This window comes from Bicyclus anynana, chromosome 18, assembly GCF_947172395.1.
Source record: "Bicyclus anynana chromosome 18, ilBicAnyn1.1, whole genome shotgun sequence".
NCBI classification, from domain to species: Eukaryota; Metazoa; Arthropoda; class Insecta; order Lepidoptera; family Nymphalidae; genus Bicyclus; species Bicyclus anynana.
In genome coordinates, this window is record NC_069100.1 from 1083920 (window position 1) to 1111412 (window position 27493).

General features: G+C 36.3%; 1 protein-coding gene across 2 annotated transcripts in view; it reads left to right on the top strand.

The window, feature by feature from the left end:
• Positions 1 to 27493, top strand: part of LOC112046067 (nephrin) — a 301409-nt gene that overhangs the window by 178117 nt on the left and 95799 nt on the right. For both annotated transcript variants that reach the window (XM_052886726.1, XM_052886727.1), the window contains exons 6-7: positions 4961 to 5036; positions 15642 to 15757. In XM_052886726.1, coding sequence (XP_052742686.1) covers positions 4961 to 5036; positions 15642 to 15757 — 192 coding nt within the window. The remainder of the gene's footprint in view (positions 1 to 4960; positions 5037 to 15641; positions 15758 to 27493) is intronic.

Below are 27493 nucleotides of genomic sequence, written 5' to 3' on the forward strand. Positions count from 1 at the left end.
GTTCGAGCCGTCCACATTTCTTGTTGTGTAATTCTTTATGAAGTTACTTGGGATAGGCTTGGGACAGGCGGGGAGAGTGACTTGAGTGAAAAAGGGGAGTGTTTGTTAACAGTCAAAGGATCCTTTAACCCTACACACAACGTTCACAAGTGCGTGACTTCACTCAAGGTCATTCATTCTCTGCCATTGTAGGGTCTCATTTTGTTTACTGTTTGATTTGTCAATTAAGTTGTCCTGGCAAATGTTGTAAATCATAACCTTTGTTCGACATTAGTTTCTTATTTTTGTAATCACTTCTGAGTTTGCTAAAAGGCAATAATGGAATCAAACCCTCAGTTTTGAGTGCTCTTAAAAAACCTCCAGTGTATATTCGGATCACGAATTCGATGGAATCGTTCACCAATTCTTCAAACTAATTAAAAGATATCGAGAAGTCTTTGGCATTGAAATCTCCATTTTCCAATTTCGTCTCGCTTCAATCCGACGTCTCGAACAGATCTGACTTTTGATTTCTTAATTTTCTGCCGAAGATTCTAATTTATGTGTCATTCAACACTATAAATAGAAATTATTACAAGTTCTAACGTTATCATGAATATTTGAAAGACAGGGGGCTTTGCTTATCGCTTTTTGAAACGTGGTTTTGTAGCTCAAAAAGTATTTGGGCGATTGATAATTTTTCAAAATCAGTTGCATTGGCTTTGAATAACTTACAGCACGGGCACGAGATTTTATGAAACTTTTGAGACTTTTAACTTTGAAGAACGAATGAATGTATACGAGTTTACAACGTATTACGTCTCATTCCGGGGTTGTCCTCTTCATTTGCTTAAGACTATAACAATATGTGTAATAATGCTTATTTGTAGAATTTTCAAGATATTTGTATAATAACACAATGCATTTTTGTATATTTATTTTTAATAATAATAAATAATTTTTAAGACACAGAAATAGAAAAAAATGAAAAAAAACTTAAATTAATATATTTATTTCAAGCAAGTAAATTCGTGCGACGTTTTTCAATACGTATTAGAAGAAATAACATTGATAGACCGAAAAATTAAAGTTTCTCGAACGAAATTGAGAAATCAAGAGACCGTATGAGACGTCAAATTCTGAAATCAAATTGGAAAATCTTGGAAAATTCAATCGCGTATACCTTTCGAAATCTATTAATAATAATGATTTTACGACATTGGGACAGAATATTCTTGAAGCGATAATTCTATCACTTACAAAAATCTCCAAGGTTCGATTCCCGATTGCGTTATTAAAATTATTATCATCATAACAAGTTATCATACTACCGATAAAAACGAACTGTCTTTCTGTTGCCGCCTAGAGATCAGCCTTTCTTGATGAGTACTGTTTACCAACAAACATATTAAAAATGAGGGTATAAATCACTAGTCATTTCACACCTAATAATAATTATAATCAACTTGTTCTTAAATTAATGAAAATAAATTTGATTAATAAGCTTACAACAATTATATAAGGTTCATTTATTTTATATAACATTTTTTAAACAAACCACACATAATTTAAAATAAATAAGTTATGAAATGGGGTTCTAATTTGTTTGTCAGTAAACCGTACTCATCAAGAAAGGTTGTACCTTGTATAGTTTCGAAAATAATCTATACTAATATTATAAAGCTGAAGAGTTTGTTTGTTTGTTTGATTGAACGCGCTAATCTCAGGAACTACAAGTCCGATTTGAAAAATTCTTTCAGTGTTAAATAGCCCATTTATCGAGGAAGGCTATAGGCTATATATTATCCCCAAATTTCAACGGGAACGGGAACCACGCGGGTGAACCGCGCGGCGTCAGCTAGTTTTAAATATACTGACAACTAAACTAACAGCAATACCATAGACTAACGAAATAGTTAAATTATGGCACAGCTTAAATAAATTAAGTACAGTGTAATATTATTTGTGTAGGGGCACAGCGCGCAGCTATCTCGTCCTCCAAGGGACTGTTATGTCTAAATTGCTAAAATTAAGCCGAATATACCTCTAGGGCGTGCGTAGCCTGAAATATGTGTAGAAGTGGCAGTTACAGTTAACTTTATTGGCGCATGGGCGAACGTTTGTAATATTAGCCCGACTATTTTGTGTTACACTCGACTTTGTCTTTGAAAATTGGGTTTGATGGAAAATTCATTATGTATTTATTACATACTCGTTACTCGTTATACATATATTATTATAAAATATATATTACATTATATTTTTTTTTGGTTTTTGCACTATCCCGCATTAAATTAATTCCTTTATCCAAAGGTTGTCTGACAAATATTGCTATGAGCAATAAGACCGCCTTTGCTTTCTATGTTTCTTCTGTTTTCTTTGTTGTTGTTTTTCTTTTTACATGTTAGGTACGAGTATAATCTTCATACCTACCTCTGACGTTATCTACGCGGCTTCGTGTAACGCTAAATCGTTTGGCTGTCTTTGCCGGTAGGGTGGCAACTAGTCGCGGTGCTTACCACCAGACTAGAACTGAGTCAATTTAGAATATACTAAACTGTTCAAGTTCAAAATTAAACTCAGAATCTCTTTTTTATCAACTGCGCCAAGTAGGGCGTCAAATGATAACAACTAGCGAATGCTCGCAACGTCACGGCGACGATGATGGATGATGCAAGCACCGGACAAGCATCGCAGTTTGCGCGCTTCGAAATACTGGCCAAGACCGACCGACTTGGCGCAGTGTTGCCACCGAATCGCTATACCAGCTCGGGACAAACTAACGGACATGACACCCCAGCGCTGGATAGCGACAAATCGCAGTCCGCGCAGAGACTCTCAACAAGCAAACTTTACTCATAGGCTTAGATGCCTCAGCCCCGAAAGGGGCTGGTAGAAATCCACCGATGAGCAAGTAACCCCGCGTCTAATACTTGGGCAAGGAGGTCAAGCCTCGAGGCCCATACTCAACTGTTGACTCCGTACATGTGAAATTCTGTTTTTAAATCTGCGAGAACCAAAGATATTTCTGGGATATAAAGTAGCCTATGTTCTGCTACAAGATCCAGTTTATCTCAACCAAATGTAATTTTGCCGTGAAAAGATAAAACAGACAGACGTACTTTCGGATTCGTATTATTATGGATAGATATTGTTCCCTGTGTTCAGGAACCCTTATTCTCCTTTCATTCTATACCTAAAATGAATCTCCCGATCGTATATACTCTAAACTAAAGAGTCTAGCATGTTTCATGGTTTACTAAATAAAAACGTTTTAATGTCCACATAATTACTAACTATTTTATTTCGTGCCATGAATTTCTCAAGAATATAATTCCCGTTTTTTAATATCGTAACTAGGACACAGTTTTAACTAGCGTTAGTTAGGTCTGTAGTTAACTTAATACAAACAATTTTCCAAGTCTCATAAGCTTTTTGTGCCATTTTAATTTATAGCGCGTCTATAAAACTCCCGGCTTTGCTGTTCACAGATTTAATATTAGAGGGTAGTTTGAACTAAATTATAATAATAGAAGTTCTTCTTGTGCATGTAAAATAGCTACGTAAAGTAGTATTATTTTATGAATGATATTTAAACGGGTACATACCACGATAAAACGACGAGATTTTTATTCTCGTCTTTATCGTGGTATGTACCCGTTTAAATATCATTCATAATGAACAACCACGAAATAAGTTTAAAATCATTACTATTATTTTTATTTTTATTTACATAATTATTATTAACGTGCGTTTTGAAGATATTTTGTGATGCAAACTAGATTTTATGACGTGAATGTAATTCATTATAGGTTTGTTCCGTAGGTTAGTTTAAAGGGCAACCCCTGCATTCTGTAAAGTAACAGCGCTGTGACATTGTTCCTTTCAAGGGCAACTTCGTTGTTATAGTTCCTGCTCATTATCATGGAGCAGGTGACACTTCGTATCACTCTTGAAAGTTTGCCGCGATTGAGGATAATAGGCGAAAGCGGTTTTTACTTGGTCAGCCCGCGCCACAAGTCTCTCTGTGGACGTGTCATCTCTTCGTGTGATATGACCAAAGAATGTCAGTATGCCATATTGGACTATGGAAGAAAGCTATTTGATGCCCAGTTCTTGGAGGATTGAAATGATGGATCGGAACAGTGTCCCGGATATGCCAAACATTCTTCTCTAGCACCACATTTCTAGAGCGTCTATCTTTTGTTTCTCGCTTTCTCTCAGAGTCCACGTCTCAGCACCATCTATACTAATATTATAAAGCTGAAGAGCTTAACATTTTAATTGTGGTATCCTATAAACATAAAGTTGAAATTCGAATAAGCCTGATTCTGCAGTGACTTATAAATTAGGCTTCTAATATTAGAAAATATAATAAACAAATTCTAGGAGAGCTAGTCGATATTACATGACAATAAGAAGTTCGGTTTGTTATGAGTTACAGTATTAGTCAGCTATATAACGGTACAGCCTTGCTTTATATGCACAACACATTCAACTTAATTGTAAAAAGTGTTTCATTTAAATTCTATTTTAGCGTTATAACCGTGCGTGAAGTTATTTCCGTGTGTAAAGGCCCTAATTATATCGTGGCATGTCTATAAAGTTCTCAGCTCTAGCGTTCCCGGTTTTTAATGTCTCCGAACAGGGAGGTGGATAGTTTTAACTCGAGGACTTTAATAGTTCCTGCATGCAAATGTAGAAATATAATTTACAACTACCCTACGTAAAGCTGAAATTGGTTAATTGTGTAAATGTACGTAACTGTGTTTTGGAAAATTTTGTTTCATTTCCTAACATATTCTGTGGGGAGGTGTTTTGTGAGAGCTTAACATTATTTTGACTTTTTTGCACTACAATTAACTGGTTGTTGGAAACGGCATATTTTTTTAACCTTAACTTGAAATATTACTTTATATTAAGCACTGTTTTGATTGAATCTTTGTATTAGTAAATAATATGGTATTTTTGTTTGTTTCAGTATCAAGAGAGGAAGTAAAGGAAGTGGAGGGACCCACCGGTAATCCGAAATCGACAAGATACACGACTATATCCAGGTATGTGCTAATTTTGTTATATTGTCTTACTTTAACTTTAAAATGCCTGTCTGTGACCTTATGAGGTCTTTAGGCCCTTGTCATGAAATATTGGATTTTGTTTTCTTACAAATATTTTTCTTTTTTTTTTTTAATCTTTAAAAGTTAGTTCTTGACTTCAATCGCACTTGATGGTAAATGATGATGCAATCTAATATGGAAGCGGGCTAACTTGTTAGGAGGAGGATGAAAATACCAATGCGCCACGGAGGTCGTCAAAAAAAGTTTTCAAAGGCTGTTGAAAGTTAGTGGTGTCACACTCTATCAAGGAAAGCATTTTAAGCCATGAATCAACCTTCATAGCTCGAATTAAACTCCATCGGTGGACCTTAGCCCGGGTAAAAAAGCATGATTTTTCAGTTCCTCTTCTTCAATAACCTCATAATAGTTTAAGTCCCAATAGCTTCACGCCTATGAGGTCGGATCGGAATTTACACTCAGGATATGGATTCAATCCCTGCCCGATTATTGTGTTACCCAGTTTTAACACAGTATTCACGACCGATTGGAGGAGTAAGGGGCATATTGGTCATATTATAAACCTTTTGTGGCATGTATAATAATAATTCTTAATAAATTCCACCAGCTACTAAGTACATAAAGCGCAAGCCCTTTTTATACAACACAAAAAGAAAACAATTACAAAACTTATAATTAGTAAAAATATATATAAGCTATACTTAATTAGGCGTACAGCCAAATAACTTGTTTTCCCTTTACCAATAAATCCCACTAATAAAACAATTTCCTTATGAAAGGGCCGATCTTAACGCTTAGCCAATCCAACTAACACATTAGATACACATAAAACCGCAGGCTATATTTCACCCGTGCCCCGCGATGGGTACATTGTGCCCCAATCTTGGGGAGATTGGGGCAAAACGGACCCATATCACACTGTGACACAGATTGTCCGCCTCGGAATTAGTTGCGAAAGCGTATGGGACCCTGATTTTATCATTTTGTATCTGTATTTACTTAGTTTGTAATGTACTCCCTTTATTGTTGGCGATTTAAATCATTAAGGGGTTAACGGGTGGTGTTTGCGACTCGCAAACTATGATGAGGTCAAACTGGGTACATACGTACTTTACAAGACTTGCATCGGTTTAGTTAAATAGCTAAATTTTTAAGTTAGTTAAAAAAATGTAGGAGATTTGACGGCCTTCGTGGTGCGTAGTGGTATGCGCGGTGGATTTACAAAACTGAGGTCCTGGGTTCGATTCCCGGCTGGGCCGATTAAGATTATCTTAATTGGTCCAGGTCCCAGGTGGGAGGCTTCGGCTGCGGTTAGTTACCCTACCGACAAAGACGTACCGCCAAGCGATTTAGCGTTCCGGTACGATGTCGTGTAGAAACCAAAAGGGTGTGGATTGTCATCCTTCTAACAAATTAGCCCGCTTCCATCTTATATTGCATCACCACTTAACATCAGGTGAGATTGTAGTCAAGGGCTATTTTGTAAATAAAAATACCACAGTGAAGAGTGTGCACTACAAGACACCGGGTAGGTTTCCATCCCTATGTCATTGACATCCCTAGAACTGTTTCTTCGTTTCTTCGCATGGTTGGGGTATGGAACTCTCTCCCGAAGTTAGTAGTTCCTAATTGTTACAACCTGGGCGCTTTTAAGACTGCAGTGAAAAGGCATCTTCACACAATTACCATCATGTGAGATCGTGGTCAAGCGCGAACCTATCCATACTAATACGATAATCTTATTTTTACTCTCTCATTTATTTATTACTTCTTTTTTTTTAATTTTTAACAATATAAGTATAAAAAACAAAACATTATTAAAAATTTATAAAAAAAAATTTCACCCTCCCGCTGCGGTACATTTGAGTGCCCAAGCAACCGGTGGTCAGGGCTCCAGAGTGAGGAACCTCCTCACAATACGCGCCGTCTCAAGAATCACTGCCTTTTGTATCCGACTCTTGATCCAACAGTTAAGCGAAAGCTTCTTAAGGTGTTGGTCGAAGCTTTTCGCTATAAGACCATTGACTGAAACAACTATCGGAACAATAATAGTTGACTCAACATTCCACATGGCGGTTATCTCGTGAGCAAGGTTCAAGTATTTTGATACTTTTTCCTTTTCGGCTTTAACCAGCGATAATCTTATTATTATTAGTGGGTTTAACAGATATATAAATCAACGCATATGAAGTCACACACATACTACTGTATAAATAAAACAAAATATCTCGGGATGCCATCTACGCCGGAATGGAACGAAATGTCAAAGTTTTAATTCAAATGTACAGAGTTTACGCCACTCCGCTACATAATCGCTAAATGTCGCCTGTGACAAACATACCGACAAACAAAACATAAATTACTTTTTGCAAAATGTTCTGGAGTCAACCGCATAGAAATATACTTACTGGATGTGACATTATAAACTTTTTGGAACGATATTCGTTTATACGGCTTACCAGTACAGAGAAGTGACAGATATCATCACATAACGATTAATACGTCAAAGTATAATTAATAGGGAGTTTCAAGACTGTATTACCCGTGTGCATTAAATTGACACCTGGCTACCAAACAAATCCTTACAAATACAGTAGGTACAAACATCATTCACGTCAGGCGTCAAGTTCTTCACTCACTCCATAAAATGCTTTTTTTCTATTTTTACGATAAATACTTAAAACTGATTTTTTGTTTTAAAATATTTGTCCTAATTACCAAATCAAATTTTAAATAACCTAATTTAAAAACATAATGCAAAATCTGAAGTATATTATAGGAGATTAATATAATAGATGTTGAAATCTGTTGGAGTTAAAAATTGAGTCATATGTTCAAAAACATAACTCCTCTATAGCAGTTGGGTAAAAGATACAGAGGCATAAAATAGCATTTCCCCGGTTTAAATTTCGTGGACTATTTACCATGCATATGTTGTACGCTTTCGTAAAAAAGTCTATGCATTTATTCATTGAATCTAAAACCAACCTACAACTTAGTTTTTACAAAGGTATATTCGAAACTTGATATAATATATTCTTCTGATAAAATATATTTATAAAATATTGATTATTATTTATAACCTTTATAATCGTTTTAGTAAAAAAAAAATTAATAGACTTCAAACATGCACTCTAAATCGGTTTGAAGGCGGTGCCAAAAAAAAAAACTTTAAGAGTCTTTTTGATATAGCACCGCCTTCAAACTGATAAATTAAAAGGACATAGGTAATATGTTATTTTTCGTTTTATAAAATACCTAACGCATCTTTGAAGTTGATTAATTTTTTTTTTCTAAAAAGACATGGACATTTTATGTTTAATCAAGTAACCTTGTGTAATGAAGTGCAATATTTCATTTTATAAAATATATAAGATATAAGACGATAGTATTTTATTAGACAAATGAAATTTGCGTTGCTCTGAAAACAGAATTATTTATTCCTTACAATTATTACAATTGTTAGAATAATACATAATATTTATGAACACATTAACTCTCCTGAAAACAGAAAAACGACATTAAATGTTTTGGTATAATTAAATAGTTCAAAAAAAAAATAACTATAACGACCGAAAATCTCTCAAAAGTGAGCAATACTAAAGTACGTACAATACAAAAAGAATTGCAAAATAAATTGTTATAACATAAAGTAAGTGATGACAGAAAACAACACTTTATTAAGGTCCAGTAAAACAGGGTTTTCTTGGTAAAACGGCTTATAGCGGAATGTTGTTGGAGACTTGAAGATGTTTAGCAGTAAAGTCGATGTGGAAAGATTTTCCAAAGGCTATCAGCTCATCAATTTATTTCACTAGGTTCCGTTTCTGCTTATTTTTTAATTGAATGTATTTTTAGGCTTTGAAATTTCCCCCCAAGAAATACTTGTAGTACTTTCAGATTGAGAGATGCGCGCCATGAGACAACAACATTAGTTCTACAATACCACTCGCAAGAAAATTTAGAAAATTAATCAAAGCGTTATTTACGAAAATATCGCTCTTTTATTGCAATGGAATGGAAGAAATAACGCAAATATTATAGACTAGCTGACGCCGCGTGGTTTCACACGCGTGGTTCCCGTTCCCGTCGAAATACGGAAATAATACATAGCCTATAGCCTTCCTCGATAAATGCGCTATCTAACACTGAAAGAATTTTTCAAATCGGACCAGTAGTTCCTGAGATTAGCGCGTTCAATCAAACAAACTCTTCAGCTTTATAATATTAGTATAGATAAACGCAGAAAATTGTCTGTCCGTGGGCATCCTAATGCTCAATATCATTAGCATCTAATAATGACCAACCGATGGACGTTGGGGTCCCAAGGTGCTGTAAAGGCAACCCCGCACCGAAAAGCGCAGTGTTGTTCGAGCCGCTGGATGCTGTCGGCTCGAGATCGTTGTGCTTAAAATGCCTACGTCCAGCTGTGGACGTCCATCGGCTGATCATTATGATGTTCAGTGACTAGCAGGCTTATTCACTATCTTTGGCGTATGCTAGTTGACATATACGAGATTGAGATTTTATGTAAAAGTGTCATCTAGTGCTTACTGGTAAACACACACTCACACACTACGTAAATGACATTTTGTCAATAGATTTGATGTTTATTTTAATAGGTTGAAAGACCAGGCCAGCTGTACAAAATTTACCGGTAACTACCAGTGTCCTAAATAAAGGGCACTGAAGTTAACCATAGGGCCCGTGTGATGTCTGTAGGTCATATTACCACCGTACGCCCACCAATCCACAATGAAGCGGCACCATAGGTCTAAACTCTAAATCCCTTCTCCTATAAGGCTAGAGGCCTCTGAAATAGGCCGTTTAAAATACTAACAACGACGAATGAAGTAGTTTTAGTAGCCTGCACACAATATGGCACTAAAATGTCCCTTCCATTAAAACGACATCATATACAAACATGATACGGAACAAAAGTTCATCGAAACTTTCAAATTGATGTTTCGAACAAAATAATACAAGCGGAATGGGATTTATTTATTCGACGTTTTAGCGTCCTGTTTTTACTAGCCCACGGCCCGCGATTTCACCTGCGTTGTATCCGTTCCCGTGAGAATATGGAGCAAAAATATAGCCTATGACATTTTCATAAGTAATAAGGCTTTCTAGTGGTTAAGTAATTTTCAAAATCGGTTCAGTAAATCTAAAGATTACTTTCTACAACCTAATATTAGTATGGATTACAGCAAATTGAAAACCTTAATAAACTTATTATACTAATATGAACTAAAAACTTTTTAAAAACTGGCACACGGACATAATAAAAGTCAAAATACAGCATTAAAACTGTGTCTTTTGTGTCATTGTGTCTGAGCTAAGTAACGAAATAAATCCAGCATTACGTCGAGATTAAACTGTGACGTGAGTGTTACGTGTGGAATTAATTATAGTTCAAAATGTTCAAAATTGTATAAATAATCTGCCACTAATCAATTTTGCGACTTGTTTCTTAAATCATGTTTACCTTCATACGCCATTAGCTCCACTTTATCTGAGGTAAACTTTAAAATTATTATTAAATTTAAGAACATTCTAATTCAAGAGTAAATGACATTATTAAGCTTCATTTTCTGAACTGGGACATATTAAAAAACTAGCACACGTACAAAATAATAGTCAAAATACAGCATTAAAACTGTGACATTGTGTCTGAGCTAAGTAACGAAATAAATCCAACATTACGTCGAGATTAAACTGTGACGTGAGTGTTACGTGTGGAATTAATTATGGTTCAAAATGCACGAAAAGTTTATTACAATAGTTGCAGCGCATTGTGGCGCTCGACTTTTGTGGAATTAAATAAGAACAGCTTATCTTGTGCAGCTACGTTTTGAGTTGAAATTTTGGGACGAAATTTTTGTTATAAAATTGAAATGGCGAGTTAGATTCGACTGAAAAAGTGTACTGTGGCAAATGTAGGAAGTGGATAGGATGTTGTTTTATTTATTTATTAGTTTAGCAAAAGTGGTATGTTTTTATCAATCTCAATGATAATTTAATACTATACTAAATAGGTTACGACCCAACAAAATCACCTTGTCAGAAAATGAAATTAGGCTATTTTCCACGTTTGTCCTCCTCAGTTTTGATGTGCTAATGCCCCATCTCTAGTATAAAATATCATTGATCAATCTAGTATTTTTATGGTACTTTTAAGGCTTTTGTACGAAAATAGGTTATGAGAGGAATTAGAGGGTAAGACTCGCCACACTGCTTTGCGGTGATAATTTTTGACTTCATAACCAGTTTAAAAAAAAAAAAAAATTTTAGCCATATTTTTATAATAATTGACCAATATTTCCATTCCCCTCCAACTAGTCGGGAAAGACTGTGCTAGAAGTGCGTACGACAATAGACCCACGGGACGGGGATCGAACCACCACCCCTCGGTGATGAGTCCAACCGCTTTTACCGTTGAGCTATTGAGGCTTGCTTTATTATTCAGATGTTATTGATAATGACTGACGGTAAAGTAAGTATAGCATACTCTCTCAAGCACGAGGGCGTAAAATCAGCTTCCCAAATCATTTGCTATTGAAAACTTCTTGTCAGAAAGGATAATTTAAGATTTCATGTCTCCCAGGACCAAGGACTCGAACCCCGGACTTCATGATCAGAAACTGGATATGATAAACTCTAGGTCTAGAAAAATGCTTGGCATAGAACTGCACTATACGATTGTATACTTAGTTCCAGATAAATTTGTAAAATGGTGATAAACAAAAAATAAATCTAACTTAGTTTGTTATGGGCTCTTCTCGGACCAAGGCGCCTTTGGAACCCTCGTAACTTTAATTGTAAGTTTTCGACCAATTATTATCACCTTTAACAATTATTGTCTAGTAATATTACCTGACGTTTCGAAATTGCTTGTAAACTAAGAAATAAATGAACTTTGAGTATGACCGACTAAGCATTTTCTGAAGCAACTTTAAATACATGACTCGTCATTTAGTATAACCAAAATATATAAAGTACATAGTGCATAGTAACGTGTAAACTCGCGGGCAAACCGAGTATGTAATAAATTCAAAATGGCGGCTATTCGGCGCGAATTCACGGGATTAACGTTAAATCAAAATGTCGCGGCGCGAGCCTAATTAATTATCCGAAATGCATAAAAAATTCGGCTACATTGTTTCAAAAATGAATTATACCTTTTTAAAATAACTTTCACAGGTTGAAAATGATATTGTTGTATTTTTTTCATTTGAATTTTGACCTCAATAAGATGCGACGGTATTGTCTGTGGCTTCATAAAAAAATGAGTGGTTTGACTTAGCTTAAACCCACTACTCTTGTCTAGTTCGAGTGTCCTCTCAGAATGAGAGGGGCTAGGCCAATAGTCCACCACGCTGGCCCAATGCGGATTGGCAGACTTCACACACGCAGATAATTAAGAAAATTCTCTGGCATGCAGGTTTCTTCACAATGTTTTTCCTTCACCGTTTGAGACACGTGATATTGACTTTTTAAAATGTACACAACTGAAAAGTTGGAGGTGCTTGCCCCGGGCAAAATTCGGACCCACACCCTCCGGAATTGGAGGCAGGGGTCATATCCACTGGGCTATCACGGCTTTTTGTAGCGCAGATTACTGAGTTTGGATAAGGTTTTTTATTAAAAATTCGTCCGATATTCCCCTATCCCCTCAAACTTAATCGTAATTACGGTAATATCTCAATGGTTAAAGCACTTAACTCAAATTCATGAGATCTAGGGTTCAAACACACATATTGCGCGTTTGATTATTTTTATATAAATGACAACAACCTAACAATACCTAACAAGTTAGCCCGCTTCCATCTTAGACTGCATCACTTACCATCAGGTGAGATTGTAGTCAAGGGCTAACTTGTAAAAAAATAAAAAACGTTAATGAAAAAAAAAAAGTCAAAGCTAATTATAACTATGACTTGTAAGCCATTAATATAATTAATTGTGGTACAGATGAAAGTAAACTTGGAAAGAACATAGGCTACTTTTCGTAGCGATAATTTCACCCTAAGAAAAGAATTTCTTGTAGACGGCTTCTGCTATGAAAGGAATAGTAAATTGACAAAGTTAATGGGGATGATGACTAGGTTTGAATATATTAAATGATACATTCGGGTAAATAAAGTCAATGTTAACTAATTTATACATAAAAAGCAAAGATTGTCTGGATATTAGCAAAACAAATGAGATTATAAAATTTCCAGTTTTAGCTTCTTTACATGAAATGTGACATTTTTCAATATTTGAACTATAAACTTAAACGCACAAATAACAAAGATATTAGTAATTTTGTTTGAACGCCCATACAAATCTAACGATCGTTATGAACCTACGACGTCATTAAATCGTTTTGTATGGGGCTTTTTTCAGGGATCCGCGACAGCGCCGCAAATCTGACCTTTTAAATCCCTGTAGCTCCGAAAGTAATGATCGCAGATACCCTGTTACTTTTACAAAATTGCTTTACTATTAGCATACTCCTAATTTATATACAAATTAAAAATCTGTCATCGTCCCTATTATATATACGACTTTTCTTTAAGTATGCAGAAACTTACAATAAGCTACCTATATACATATACATATACCTATATATATATACATCCTAAAAGAGAGTAAAAGAGTGAACGACTAGTCATATGTGTATGATTCTTCTGTACGCCAAAACTTACAATAGGCTCTTAGCCTACATCCTGTGTAAAAGAGTGAACAAAAAGTAAAAAAGTAATTGAGCTAAAGCAATGAGAGATCTTAATTTCGCTCCCACAAAGTAGACCGCCCTCAGTTAGACGCATGTGGCTTTCATCTCAAATAATTACGTACATAGTCGAAGAGCTGATGCAAAAATAACACGTGTAACTTTTAAATAATGAATAGAAAAATGTAACTTTTGTCATACTTGTCACGAGACAAGTTAAATTAAACAATCAAAGTTAACCCATTAAAATAATTTTTGTCAAGGCGTATTAAAAATGAAATAGATATCGAGTATCTGTAATAATAAAAGACTAGAAGCAGCGGAAATCAATCAAATTTATTTTCAGTTTATGTTTACCTATATTCAGGCTGATCTCTGAAACTATAATTAAACCACAATAATTAACTGGAATTACATAAATATGTATAAGTTATCCACAATGACTTTTTCAAAAGAGCAACTGTTGAGTTTCTTGCCGGTATCTTCTCAGCAGAACCTGCCTTCCGAACCGGTGGTAGAATCTTTACAAATAGTCAACTGACGTGTCAAAAGTGCTTGTAAACTGAGCCTACTTGAAATAAATGATTTTTGATTTGATTTGATTTGATTCAATCCGAATCCCCTGCGGATGGAGTTGCAGGCTTTTGCTAATTATTAAAATGAAAATTGAGTTACAATAAATCCACTGGCTCTTACACTATCACCTACATACTGTTCTACATAAAATACATTATACTCGATATTAAAGAGACAAATTCCATACAAGCCTGTACCCTGGGGGGTTTGAGTTAATAGGGGGGTACACCCGTTTTAATTGCATCCACTAGACACTGAAATTCTCGAATTACATTAAACTCTGTAGCCACCATTCGAGACGCGTGCATGCAAGTAATGGCTTGAATGGAATGCGTTTGAGTAAAGAATTGTATGGAAATGTATGAAAATGTACGAACGCTTTGTGAAAGTTTTACTTTTACCGGAAACAGTGCAGTGGACGCGGGGTGTTTAGTTCTCTTGATCTTGTGCTGAAACAAAAAAGAGCATTTTTTTAACCTTTTGCGTACTTTGTTTACTTTGCTTGATATCCAGAAGGTTCTATTAAACATACCTTTTGTGTACTTTGTTTACGTTACTTGTTATCCAGAAGGTTCTAGATGTAGTTCCATGTGATACTTAAGACCTCAGTCGCAGGGTGATTGACAGATAACAGAGGATTCTAGAACGTTTACAGACAGAAGCCCGTAAGCAAAATAATAAAAACTTTTATTGAAGTACTAGCTGACGGCGAGCGGTTCCACCCGCGTGTTTCATGTTCCCGTATGAATACGGGGATAGTAAATAGCCTTCTTCGGTAAATGGGCTATCTAACACTGAAAGAATTTAGCAAATCGAACCAGTAGTTCTGAGATTAGCGCATTCAAACAAACGAACTTTTCAGCTTTTGTATTATTAGTAAAGATTTAACGTTTTTATTTGTTTTTTTTGTCTGGACACCCTTGTGCTGTGGATTTTTCCGAATTCTTGGACTATTTGTCCGAATTATTTTACCACGTCTATTTGACTCGACTAGTGGCAGAAGGGTTAGGAGCTAAAGTGTTTTTCAGATATGTACGGTGACAGTAGCCTATCGTAGCGATAGAACGTAAATCGCAGCAAACTTTCAAGAGTGAAACGAACTGTCACCCTCACCATCCTACATGAAAGGAACTATAGTATTCGTGCCACCATTCTCATTTGGACATAATTTGTATATTATGATAAGATAGCTTTTACTGTGTTCTTTTTGGGTTTGTCTAGTTTTGACTTACAGACTTATATGAATGGATGTTATTCCTATCTAATGTTATATTGACTATGTCTGTCCCCAGGGTCCACTTCAAAGCGACAGCAGACGACGACTACGCAGACTTCACGTGCGAAGCGAAGCACGAAGCGTTGCAGCGCGACACGCCCATGCGAAGCACTGTGCAGCTCAGCGTTCAATGTAAGTACTGTTCTGTAGCCAAGCAGTATTGCTGTATTCCGGTCTGGAGGGTCGAATCCGGTCCGAGGCATGCACCTCTACTTTTTCAGTTATGTGCATTTTAAGAAATTAAATATCACTTGTCCCAAACGATAAAGGACAAAAAAACGTGGGGAAACCTGCACACCTGAGAATTTTTTTAACTCTTACAAAGTCTGCCAATCGGCATTAGGCCAGCGTGGTGGACTAACCCCTCTCATTCTGAGAGTAGACTTGTGCTCAACAGTGAGCCGAATATGGGTTGAAAAAATCAGCTTAGTACCCATAACACAGGCTATGATTACTGTGTGTGTTAAAAAAAAAGATGAACATTTGAAAATTAATAATACTAAATATTTACCTTTATGAAAACAAACAAACGATTTTTTCTTTTTTCTTTTTAAAGTAATAATTATTTACGGACTAAGCATATGATTATAGACTTACTAACGGACACCCACTTTGTCCATGTAAAATTGTTTTATTTTTACCATGGATTTTTCCGAGATAAAAATACCTTATGTTCTAGTCCAATGTTCTATTTATCTCTGTACCAAATTTCATCCAAATTCGTTTAATACTTTAGTCATTGAGAGGTAACAGACAGACAGACAGAGTGCCCATAAACCTGAGGCATAGGTGGAGCCTCATGTGTCTTTAATTAGCAAATAAGCCAACAGGTCAAGCTACAAACTACTATTCAATTAAGGGTAATTGCACACGAGTATTACCTATAATAATTTCACTGGCAACCGTACACCTCAAATCATACCACAGCCATGCTACTCTCATGCTATCAAGCATGATGGAAATAAGGATAATAGTAAAACTTCACTGGTTAACTGTTTCATAAAGCGTCATACTTAATATAACTTTCAACTTCCTTCTTATAAGCAAACGGGCATGATACGGTAGTTAGTCGTCGTTATCAACCCATATACGGCTCACTGCTGAGCTCGAGTCTCCTCTCAGAATGAGAGGGGTTATTCCAATAGTCCAACACGCTGGCCCAATGCGGACACGCAGAGAATAAGAAATTTTCTGGTGTGCAGGTTTCCTCAAGATGTTTTCCTTCACCGTTTGAGACACGTGATATTTAATTTCTTAAAATGCACACAACTGAAAAGTTGGAGGTGTATGCCCCGGACCGGATTCGAACCCACACCCTCCGGAATCGGAGGCAGAGGTCATACCCACTGGGCTATCACGGCTTTTCATATCCACTACCACTGGGTAGTTAGTAACTAACTCAATTAAGTCATTTATAAAACACTGTATGGACAAATAAATTTTATTTAATTTGCTTTTAATTATAGTATATATCGAAGAAATATACTCGTAATGCGTTAAAACACTGCTTAAATTTCTAAATCATTCTATAATGTGGTTTGTTTAGTTGTGTACGAGTAAGTATGCCTAATGCTTATCCTGTATTGAAACTCTATACATGCCGCCGTCCAAACACTATCCCATTGTAATCTCACCAATTAACTGTTTTTTCACTATCACTATTGATTCATAACTATTTCTTTCAGTATAAAACATACCCTGAACTATTTGTCTACACTAATATTATAAAGATGTAAAGTTTGTGGTATTATCGTGGTAATCTTTGAATCCACCGTACCGATTCTGAAAATTATTTTATCACTAGAAAGCCACGTTATTTATGAGTGTCATATATTCCCCATATTCTCACGGGAACGGGAACTACGTGGGTAAAACCGCAGAGCGTCGGCTAGTATAGTATAAAAAGTAAGCCAAAAATGACATGATTTAATTTATCAGCCTTGCAAAACAATAAAAACGTCCAAATAAAAGGTGTATGACACAACGTATCCCCTGTCATGTCCCATATAGAACGCAGCGTGTGGTTGTCCTAATTCGATGGAACTGTTTCTAAATAACATCCGACGCGGGAGACGATGCGTCTATTTACGTAGGACATGTCTTTTTACTGATTTTATTTATAACTCTTTGTTTTATTGTTTATTTTTAATTATAGGTAATTTAAAAAAAAAAACAAAAAATTTTTTTATTCAATCCAAATTTAACTGAAAACATTTGATTGAACAGGTTAGGTTGAGAGAACTGCAATGCTCAAATGTAGAAATCTATACTTACTTTGCACTTTTTGCCAATTTTTAGTTTTTGTATTCGTCGTATATTATTTTTTTTGCTCCCTCATTAGAAGACAAATCCTAGTTGCAGCATCAATTTATGTATATATACGTACATTAAGAGATCCTGTTTAACTATCAAAATAAAACCCTTGTGCGAAAAGTACAAAAGGTGACATTATTGTCAATGTTACAGTACAGCTATCTCTACCAGGCAACAATTCATTACAAAAGATTATATTTGTTCTTACGACACTTTTCATTTTACTTTAACTCAAAATCAAAAGCCTTCAAAAGCCTTAAAGCAGTAAAAAGGCAAAAGGCGCTCACACATTTTCACATTAACAACATCAGTGTTGATCTAAAACTTTGTTCGCAATTCAGCGCCATCTAGCGGTACAAAATGTGCTCAAGTTTAAAGCGAGTTAGTTTTAACGACTTCGTTTTATGGTTGACATGCGCCTCTAGTACTTTAAATTAATTTGTTGACGTCGGGCCACGGAAAAAGCGATAAAACAGGCGCTGCGATTTGCAAAACATTCGCTGATAAGCAATGTGTACTCATATCAACTTCAGATTAGCGATTGACGACTATTCGACCGGACTATAAGGGTAACAAATACTATACTGCCTATTTTACGTACCTAGTAGATATATACAAAAAAAAAATAATTAAAATCGGTTGAGCCGTTTCGTAGGAATGATACCATGATATGAGATTTTTTAATCCAATTTATCTCTATACTAAAATTCATCGAAGTCGGCTTAGTGGTTTAACCGTGAGAAGAGAAATACACACAGACTAAATTACTTTCGTCGCATTTATGATATTAGTAGATATAGTATGAAGGGTAGAATTTTTCCCGAATGTCCCGTGGCTCCACACGTCGAATGTTCTAGACTATAAGTTTACAACTCTCGGAGTATTTAAGATGTTTTAAACTTTATCAAGAATTCCTTTAAGATAGCGCTATATAGCTAAGATATTTCAGATTTTTGTTAAAACTATCTTTTGCCATAAAGTTCGAATGTTTTTCTCTAGTCAGGAAAAACACAGACATATTTAAACAAATTATTACTGTATAAAACAGGTGTATTTATCGAAGAAAATTATACAGTATTAATATTCAATTTTCAGTTTTACATCAAAATTACGTATTGACTGACCCGAACATATATGATGTAGATTTGTCTGCTTTTATTGATTCGCGGCCATTTGAATACAGGAATTTAGTTGAGTGTGCGGTTCCCGGTGTAAAAATATGCCTATTGAACCGAAAAGTGGCGGTTAGAAAAACCCACCTAACTGAATTCCCAAGGAGGGTTCATGTCAGGCAAGTTATAAAATCACTAGCTTTATTCAAAATATGTCAAAAGATTGACATATTTTTCCGACCCCACTTAAGTGGGATAAGGGAAAGGAGATGATGATCCCTTAAATAACACTAGACTGACTAACAGTCTATGGTCTATGGTTAATCTGTGTGGTTTCGGATCACGCGATCCTGGGTGCCAATCCTGGGTCGAACTATGAGATACCGAGTTTTTCACTCTTCTGAGACATTTTCTGTATTCTCAAACCGGATTTGGTGGTATTACCCGTGTCTCAGTGAGCACTTTAAGCTATCGGTCCCGGTCATTCATCATCATCATTAGAGACACATTTTCGGCTCACTGTCGAGCACGAGTCTTTCAGAATGAAAGGGGACTCAGTCTTAGTCCATCACGCTGGCCTAATGCAGATTGACGAGACGAGATACACGTAGAAAATTAAGAAAATTAACAGGTAGTATCAAAAATCAGGTTCCCTCACGATGTTTTACCTTCACCGTTTTAGACACGTGATATTTAATTTCTTAAAATGCACATTACACAAAAGATGCATGCCCTGGTCCCGATTTGAACCTACACCGTCCGAGTCGAAGGCAGAGGTCATATCTACTGGGCTATCAAGGCTCAATGATATAAAATTACTCATTACAAAAAAAAATAAACATTTGTTAGTGGCGGTAGTGCTTAATAACTACCGCCAAGCGATTAAGCGTTCCGGTACGATGCCGTGTGGAAACCGAAAGGGGTGTGGATTTTCGTCCTCCTCCTAACAAGTTAGCCTGCTTCCATCTTAGCTGAGATTTAGGATGAGATTGTAGTTAAGGGCTAACTTGTAGAGAATAAAAAAAAAACTGCAAGGTGGTATTAAAGAGTCTTGCAAGTTTAAGGAAAAAAGGTATCAGAAATACAAATCCCACAACTGACGAAGTCGCAGGCGTCCGCTAGCAAGGTAATAAATAGATAGGTCATGATTTTACGCACCAAGAACCATCGCTACTAATGGCCGGGTTATATTATCGATCTGCTAGTAATTCGGGAATGGATACCAATTATGATGAAAATACCGGAGACCCGGTATCTTGGTAACGCTAATTATAATTCACGTCTATTGATTTAGGAACAAAAAGCCTTGACGCCGACGCTTCATTTGATCTTTCATAATCTTAGCTTTCGATCTTCATTATAATTATATTAAAACCATCTTAAACATATACGAGTACCTACAAAATATAATCGGATCGAATCAGAAATGAGGAGATCCGCAGAAGAACCAGTCACCGACATAGCTCAACGAGTTGCGAAGCTGAAGTGGCAATGGGCGGGGCACGTAGTTCGAAGAGCCGATGGACGTTGGGGTCCCAAAGTGCTGGAATGGCGACCCCGCACTAGTAAGCGCAGTGTTGGTCGACCCCCCACCAGGTGGACTGAGGACATCAAGCGAGTCGCAGGGATTCGCTGGGTGCAGGTGGCTCAGTATCGTGATGTTTGGAAGTCCTTACAAAAGGCCTATGTCCTGCAGTGAACGTCCATCGGCTGATATGATGATGATGATGATGATGATGATGATAACATATAATAATATTAACACTACGAGTATATACATGCCACGATATCCACGGACCACCTATCAAAGATATCTAAACGCAATGATATGATACTAGATATGGCAATAGCGCATCAAAACTGAGGCGGACAAATGTGGAAAATTGACGTAATTTCATTCAGTGGCTTATTAAACAACGAACGTTATTTAAACAAAAAATACCTTAATATAATTTACAATGTCGAGTTGTGTGTTACGGAAGTATAAAAACTATATCGTCATCAACCCATATTCGGCTCACTGCTGAGCTCGAGTCTCCTCTCAGAATGAGAGGGGTTAGGCCAATAGTCCACCACGCTGGCCCAATGCGGATTGGTAGACTTCACACACGCAGAGAATTAAGATAATTCTCTGGTATGGTTTCCTCACGATGTTTTCCTTCACCGATTGAGACACGTGATATTTAATTTCTTAAAATGCACACAACTGAAAAGTTGGAGGTGCATGCCCCGGACCGGATTCGAACCCACACCCTCCGGAATCGGAGGCAGAAGGCATATCCACTGGGCTATCACGGCTTCTAAAATGTTACAAGCGCTAAACTGAGAACTTGCTCCTTTTTGAAAGCTGGGTTCAAAAATGTGACAAACGCGAAATGCTCAACAATTTGTAACACGAAAGCAATTGTGTCAGGGCCATAATCCGAGTTAACTGAATGTCCGGCGATAATCCTGACACTCATAAGTCCGGGCCATTTGTTTTATTTCCTCAGCTCGAATGTATGAGGAATCGGTTCCATTATTTTGTGCTAGCTCATTCCGCCGTGCACGAGTTTTAAATCATATTATATTTTATTTCAGAGACTTTTGAAGGTAAATTTATTTTCTCTCTATTTTACTTTTACTTGAGAAGTACTCTGTGATATAAGTATAGGAACTAATTATTGAAGCGTATACCTACGTCTTAGAAATTGCTTCTTGCACAGTTGGTGGATTATATAATGATTTGTATTTTGCTGTCCTCCGCGAAAAGCCGACGAACCCATGCGACAACGTGACCCAGGTCCGACAAAATATTCTCTACGTACGTTTCACCCCGAAACCAGAGCATCCTCATGAGATGTTGACTCTACAACGTGCAATTGCAAAGTGGATGTCTTATTTAATTACTAGTTAGTCTTTGACTACAATCTCACCTGATGGTAAGTGATGAAGCAATCTAAGATGGAAGCGGGTTAACTTGTTAGGAGGTGGATGAAAATCCACACTCCTTTCGGTTTCTACACGGCATCGTACTGTAACGCCAAAACTCTTGGCGGTACGTCTATGTCAGTATGGTGGTAACTAGCCACAGCTGAAACGCCCACGATCGAGACCTGAACCAATTAGAAAACCTCAATCGGCCCAGCCGGGGATCGAACCCAGGACCTCCGTCTTGTAAATCCACCGCGCATACCACTGCGCCACGGAGGCCGTCAATAGTTTTACAGTAGATAAAATCCGTTCGATGCGGTCCGTACGATGCTGATCAGCCATCTTATAGATCGATGGGATCAGCCTATTAAATTTAGTGGACATTGCACGACTGTCTTTTAAAATTCAAAAGGAGGGTTTTCTATGCGGATGAAGTCGCGGGCGTCTGCTAGGCCAATTAAAAAAAAATCGCCAAATTACCGTCACCGAGAATCAAACCGACACTGCTGAAAAGCCTTTCATAACTCCCCTCGCAGCTAAAGTTTAGAATCATACATTTTATCTGCGATAGGTCTTACAGATCTCGCAGATAGATTTATTTTGTGTCACACAATATTTCGGACGTGAAAAATGTTGGACGATGAAAGGAAACTATGCTACAACAAAGATTTTCCGTTATTTTCCATCTCGCTATATTTCCAAGTTTTAAACGCAGTCAAACGTTTTCTGGAATTCATACTCGGTTTTTTTCGTAGGCTTTTACAGGGCTTTATAAGTAAAACTACTTTTTTACATATATGGGGGAATATCTGGATAATAGTACCCTATGTTGACTATTTAAGACGTTGAAGCGACAAAAAATCTTAAGATACAAAAGATTTTTAATTTATTAGTATTTATTAGCGAACCCGCGACTTCGTACACGTCAAATTCAGTTTTTCACAAATCCCGCAAGAACTCCACAATCTCCTCTATTTTCCAGTGAAAGTCCCGTAAAATCGGTTAAGCCCTTTCAAATATTAGCCCAGACAAATAGAAAGACAGACAAACATATTAAAAAGCTTGATTATGTTTTAGTGTCGCCTAAATTAGTAAGTAAATTAAATAAGTAGCTACTAGAAAAAGCAGTTATTTTAAAATCACAGACAGATACGAGTACTTTAATTTTATTTTGTCTAGATCTAAGATCACAATATTATGCCATACCTATATCAGAACTTTTAGGGTTGTATCAAAATTAAAAAAATAACATTCCAGATTTTTATAAAATCAGTGGTATTTGTATGTTTTTTGAGGGCCAATAATAACTTACTAAAGAAAACTCTCAGCAAAAATCAAACTAATTAATAATTCATAGAGGGCGCTTCTGTACGGTACCGTCAGCAAAAATACAACTCCATTTTGCAACCTCGACGTTGTTTGTGGACGCTACGGAGTGTAGCGGCAAGGTTGTCGGGTCGGTGTTATTTCAATGGATTCCATGTTCATTTTTTTTTGCTGACTGCCGAAATGTTTAGCGGACGTTCAGCAGAATGTTTGGTCATCTTCTTTCTCGTATTCGTATTATGAAGGTTAAATTAATACACTTTCAAAATTGCACCTTTTGAGGCTATTCTTTATAGCCGATTTGAATGGCTGAAACGTATTACAGTGCGGGTTACATGGAAAATTTCTGAGGCAGCTATTGCTACGTATGGATATTGTATCAGTTGCCATAAAGAAAAAAAATCATAAAACTGGAGCAATAAGTTAAATCAAATTTGCAATTCCACGTTGTATAGTCAGCATCTCCTGAGGATGCTCCGGTTTCGGGGTGAAACGTACGTCGAGAGTGTTTTGTCGGACCTGGGTGACGTTGTCGCATGGGTTCGTCGACTTTTAGCGGATGATAGCAAAATAAATAAACATTATATAATTAAATTAATTGTTAAGTTGCAATTATCATGTATGAAACTATTGTTTCTCTTGAGAAGTTGTTAAACCCGAGACAGCATTTGTCTCTTTAAAGTTTAACTCACTATAATCTTTTTTTATGGAAATCAGAATTCAAAATCGAGGAAATCGGCTAGAACTCCATATTCCGAAAACCATCATCATCATCATGTCATCAGTCCACCAAGTAGAGGCCACCCCACACTACGTTGTCTAGTGCGGGGTCATTAACACGTTCGCTGCGGTACGAGGTCAATTGACCGTCGTCAAGAGATACGAGGTCGATTGATCTCGCACCACATAAAGTTTTAATATGAGGTCAAAAAACCTCGTACTGCACCAGAGGAAAGTAAAGAAAAATCAGTGCCGCACCGAACGTGTTAAAAACATTAGAGCGATGTACGCGTGTTTGTAGACAATGTGTCTTTATCACGAAGTAAAGTCGGAGCATACGCTAGTATCGAATACATGGTGTTCCGCAACACTAAATTCCATCAGCCTGTATAATTACGCGCGCGTTGTTTCCTTTTCCCCTATACTCATGTTACAGTTAGTGATGGGGGAAAATTTTATCGATGTTTATTTATTCGACACTTTCTTAAGACGAAATGTAAGCAACGACATCTAGAATACGAGAGATATTACCTATTACTACTAAAGAGAGCAGACACTGAAACGAAATAGATTTTTACTCGCGTTTGATAAAATTTCCTTGTAATCTTATTCTATTAAATTCTATTCTATCTAATTATATTATATTATTCAGTATTATATCTTAACATAATAACGACTTGTTTTAATCACACTGAAAATATCTATTTTCATGGTTCTTTCTTTAATAATAATAGATTTATTTACTATCCAATTTAATTCTGATTATTATTATTAATCGATACTTGATATAATTCATCATTTTAATTTTATCAATACTACTATTATAAAAGAGGTACCTAAAGTTTCTCTTATTGTAGGGGGTAATCTCTTTATCTGCAGAACAGATTTTAAAAATTATTTTACGACTATAAAGCCACGTTATTTTGTGAGTGTCACATGCTATATTTTATCTCCGTATTCTTACGGAAATGGGAACTACGCGGGTGAATAATGTCAATATGGTCAAATTTCTTAAACAAAAACATCATCTATCTACATTTACTATCTTATAACTACTAATGTTTCTATTATTAGTATGTACTTTTTAGCGTACGGATGTGAACATCTTAAAAATATAACAATGTTTCTTGATTGATATCAATGTTGCTCAAAATTCAATGAAATTTAATAAAACGAGCATATTGTATTTAACAATATAATAGTCATAGTTTGACCCCTCTATTTCCTACCTACGTAGCGAAATTCTACGGTGCTGAAAGCTGAACGTCTGTATTGTGTAAATAAAGATTGCATACATTATTCTATCGACTGTTGTCCCTCACTAGTGCTCGAGATTCGCGCCAGAGGGCCCGCCTCGCTAAAATTATACGCCGAGCACTGAGACACTTGTGGTGTCAGATTTTAGATAGACCGAGACAAATAACTTTGTATGTTTCGTTAATAAACATAATACGAGTATATTTTATTACTAATTGTTTACTCGCGGTTTCGCCTGCCTTAATGCATTTCACACATTTATTTCTGTAGGAATATTGCAATATAAATTGTTAAGTCACTCATAAAACATCACCACTAACCACAAACACACACACGCACACAAAAGAAATGTTATTTTTTGTTTCTTTGCTTGTATGATACGAATTTAATTATTTTATTTAAATATACTCAATAAACCACCAATAAGAATTTCTGAACGGAAAATTTTAAAACCCTATCAAATTCAAGTCTTCATAATACGAATCTGCGTTCGCTAACCATTGTACCAACAGTTAATCTTTTTTATTCTTTTCAAGTTAACCCTTGACTACTATCTCACCTGGTGATAAGTGATGATGCAATCTAAGATGAAAGCGGGCTAACTTGTTAGGAGTAGGTTAAAAATCAACACCCCTTTCCGTTTCTACATGACATCGTACCGCAACGCGAAATCGCTTGGCGGTACGTCTTTGCTGCTAGGGTGATATAGCCACGGCCACTAGCCAGACTTGAGCCAGTTAAGAAAACCTCAATCGGCCCAGCCGGGGATCGAACCCAGAACCTCCGTCTTGTAAATCCACTGCGCCACGGAGGCTGGCAACACGGAGCTAGCTGCCAAGTTGAAGATATTAAATTATCCACCACGTTTACACTAGGTACCTACTGTTGACTGTAACAACAAACATACATACTAGTTTGTGTTATATATTACTGCACGAGTGTGTAACTTGGCGGGTGACAAACTAACAAGACAAACATAGCCATTTAATTGTATGTATATGGTGCGCTGGGACCTAATTCTACACGTCTAGCATTAACTTGGGGTAAGTCCTGAGGGATTTGTAGGGCAAAGTAACTAAAGAAACTATTGCTAAAAGCAGTCTTCGAATTCGTCTGTTGAATTCATTACTTTGGGTAACATTTATTCCCTCGGCCTCATGAAAAACCACCTATATTTTATTTTATTTTAACAAAAGTTTTTGAGAAAGAGAAAAAAGCATTCTAAATGTAATATTAAGTTAAATAAAAGTCTATTTCTAACGCCCAAAATTTAAAATGCATCACTGCTCGAAATAAAACGTCGTGTTTTAAAAACGCTGACGTGTGAATACATTTGTTGTATTTCAACGCGTATTTAACGTCCGTTAAAAAAGCTCTCGTGCGAATGAGAGCATAGCCCTTGACTTTGATCTCACCTGATGTTAAGTGACAATCTATACTTCTATACTAATATTATAAAGCTGAAGAGTTTGTTTGTTTGTGTGTTTGATTGAACGCGCTAATCTCAAGAACTACTGGTCCGATTTGAAAAATTGTTTCAGTGTTAGATAGCCCATTTATCGAGGAAGGCTAGGCTATATATTATCTCCGTATTCCCACGGGAACGGGAACCACGCGGGTGAAACCGCGCGGCGTCAGCTAGTCATATTATACAGAGAGAGATAGATGTGAAATTTAAATTAGCACTGGTTGTAATTAAAAATGAGGGTATATATCACTAGGCATTTCACACCTAATAATAATTAGAATTAACTTGTTCTTAATTAACCTATTAATAAAAATAAATTTGATTAATAAGTTTAGAATAATCAGATATGTTTAATATATTTTATAAAACATTTTATAAACAAACAATACATTATTTAAAATAAATAAGTTATGAAATGATATGCGTTATCTACATTAATTTCTAATTTCTTTGTTGGTAAACAGTACTCATCCAGAAAGGCTGTATGTTCGTTTTTCCGCCAAAAAGCTGTAAAAAAATATCGTCAGTTAAAAACAGGGTGGCGGAATTTTTGGTAGTAATCAAGTCCAGTCACAGTCGAGAAAACAATAAAAAAGATATTCGCAAATTCGCCCAAAGGCCGCGCAAGTTGCTCTGAACTGCAAATCCCTTGGCTCAAAGGGCCGGCGGAAACTTTGGGAACTTTCGAGTTGTGTTTAACTACTGCTAACACTTTGGCGAGCCTTTTTTTAAGGCTCTCTTTGTTTTATTTCCCTGTAA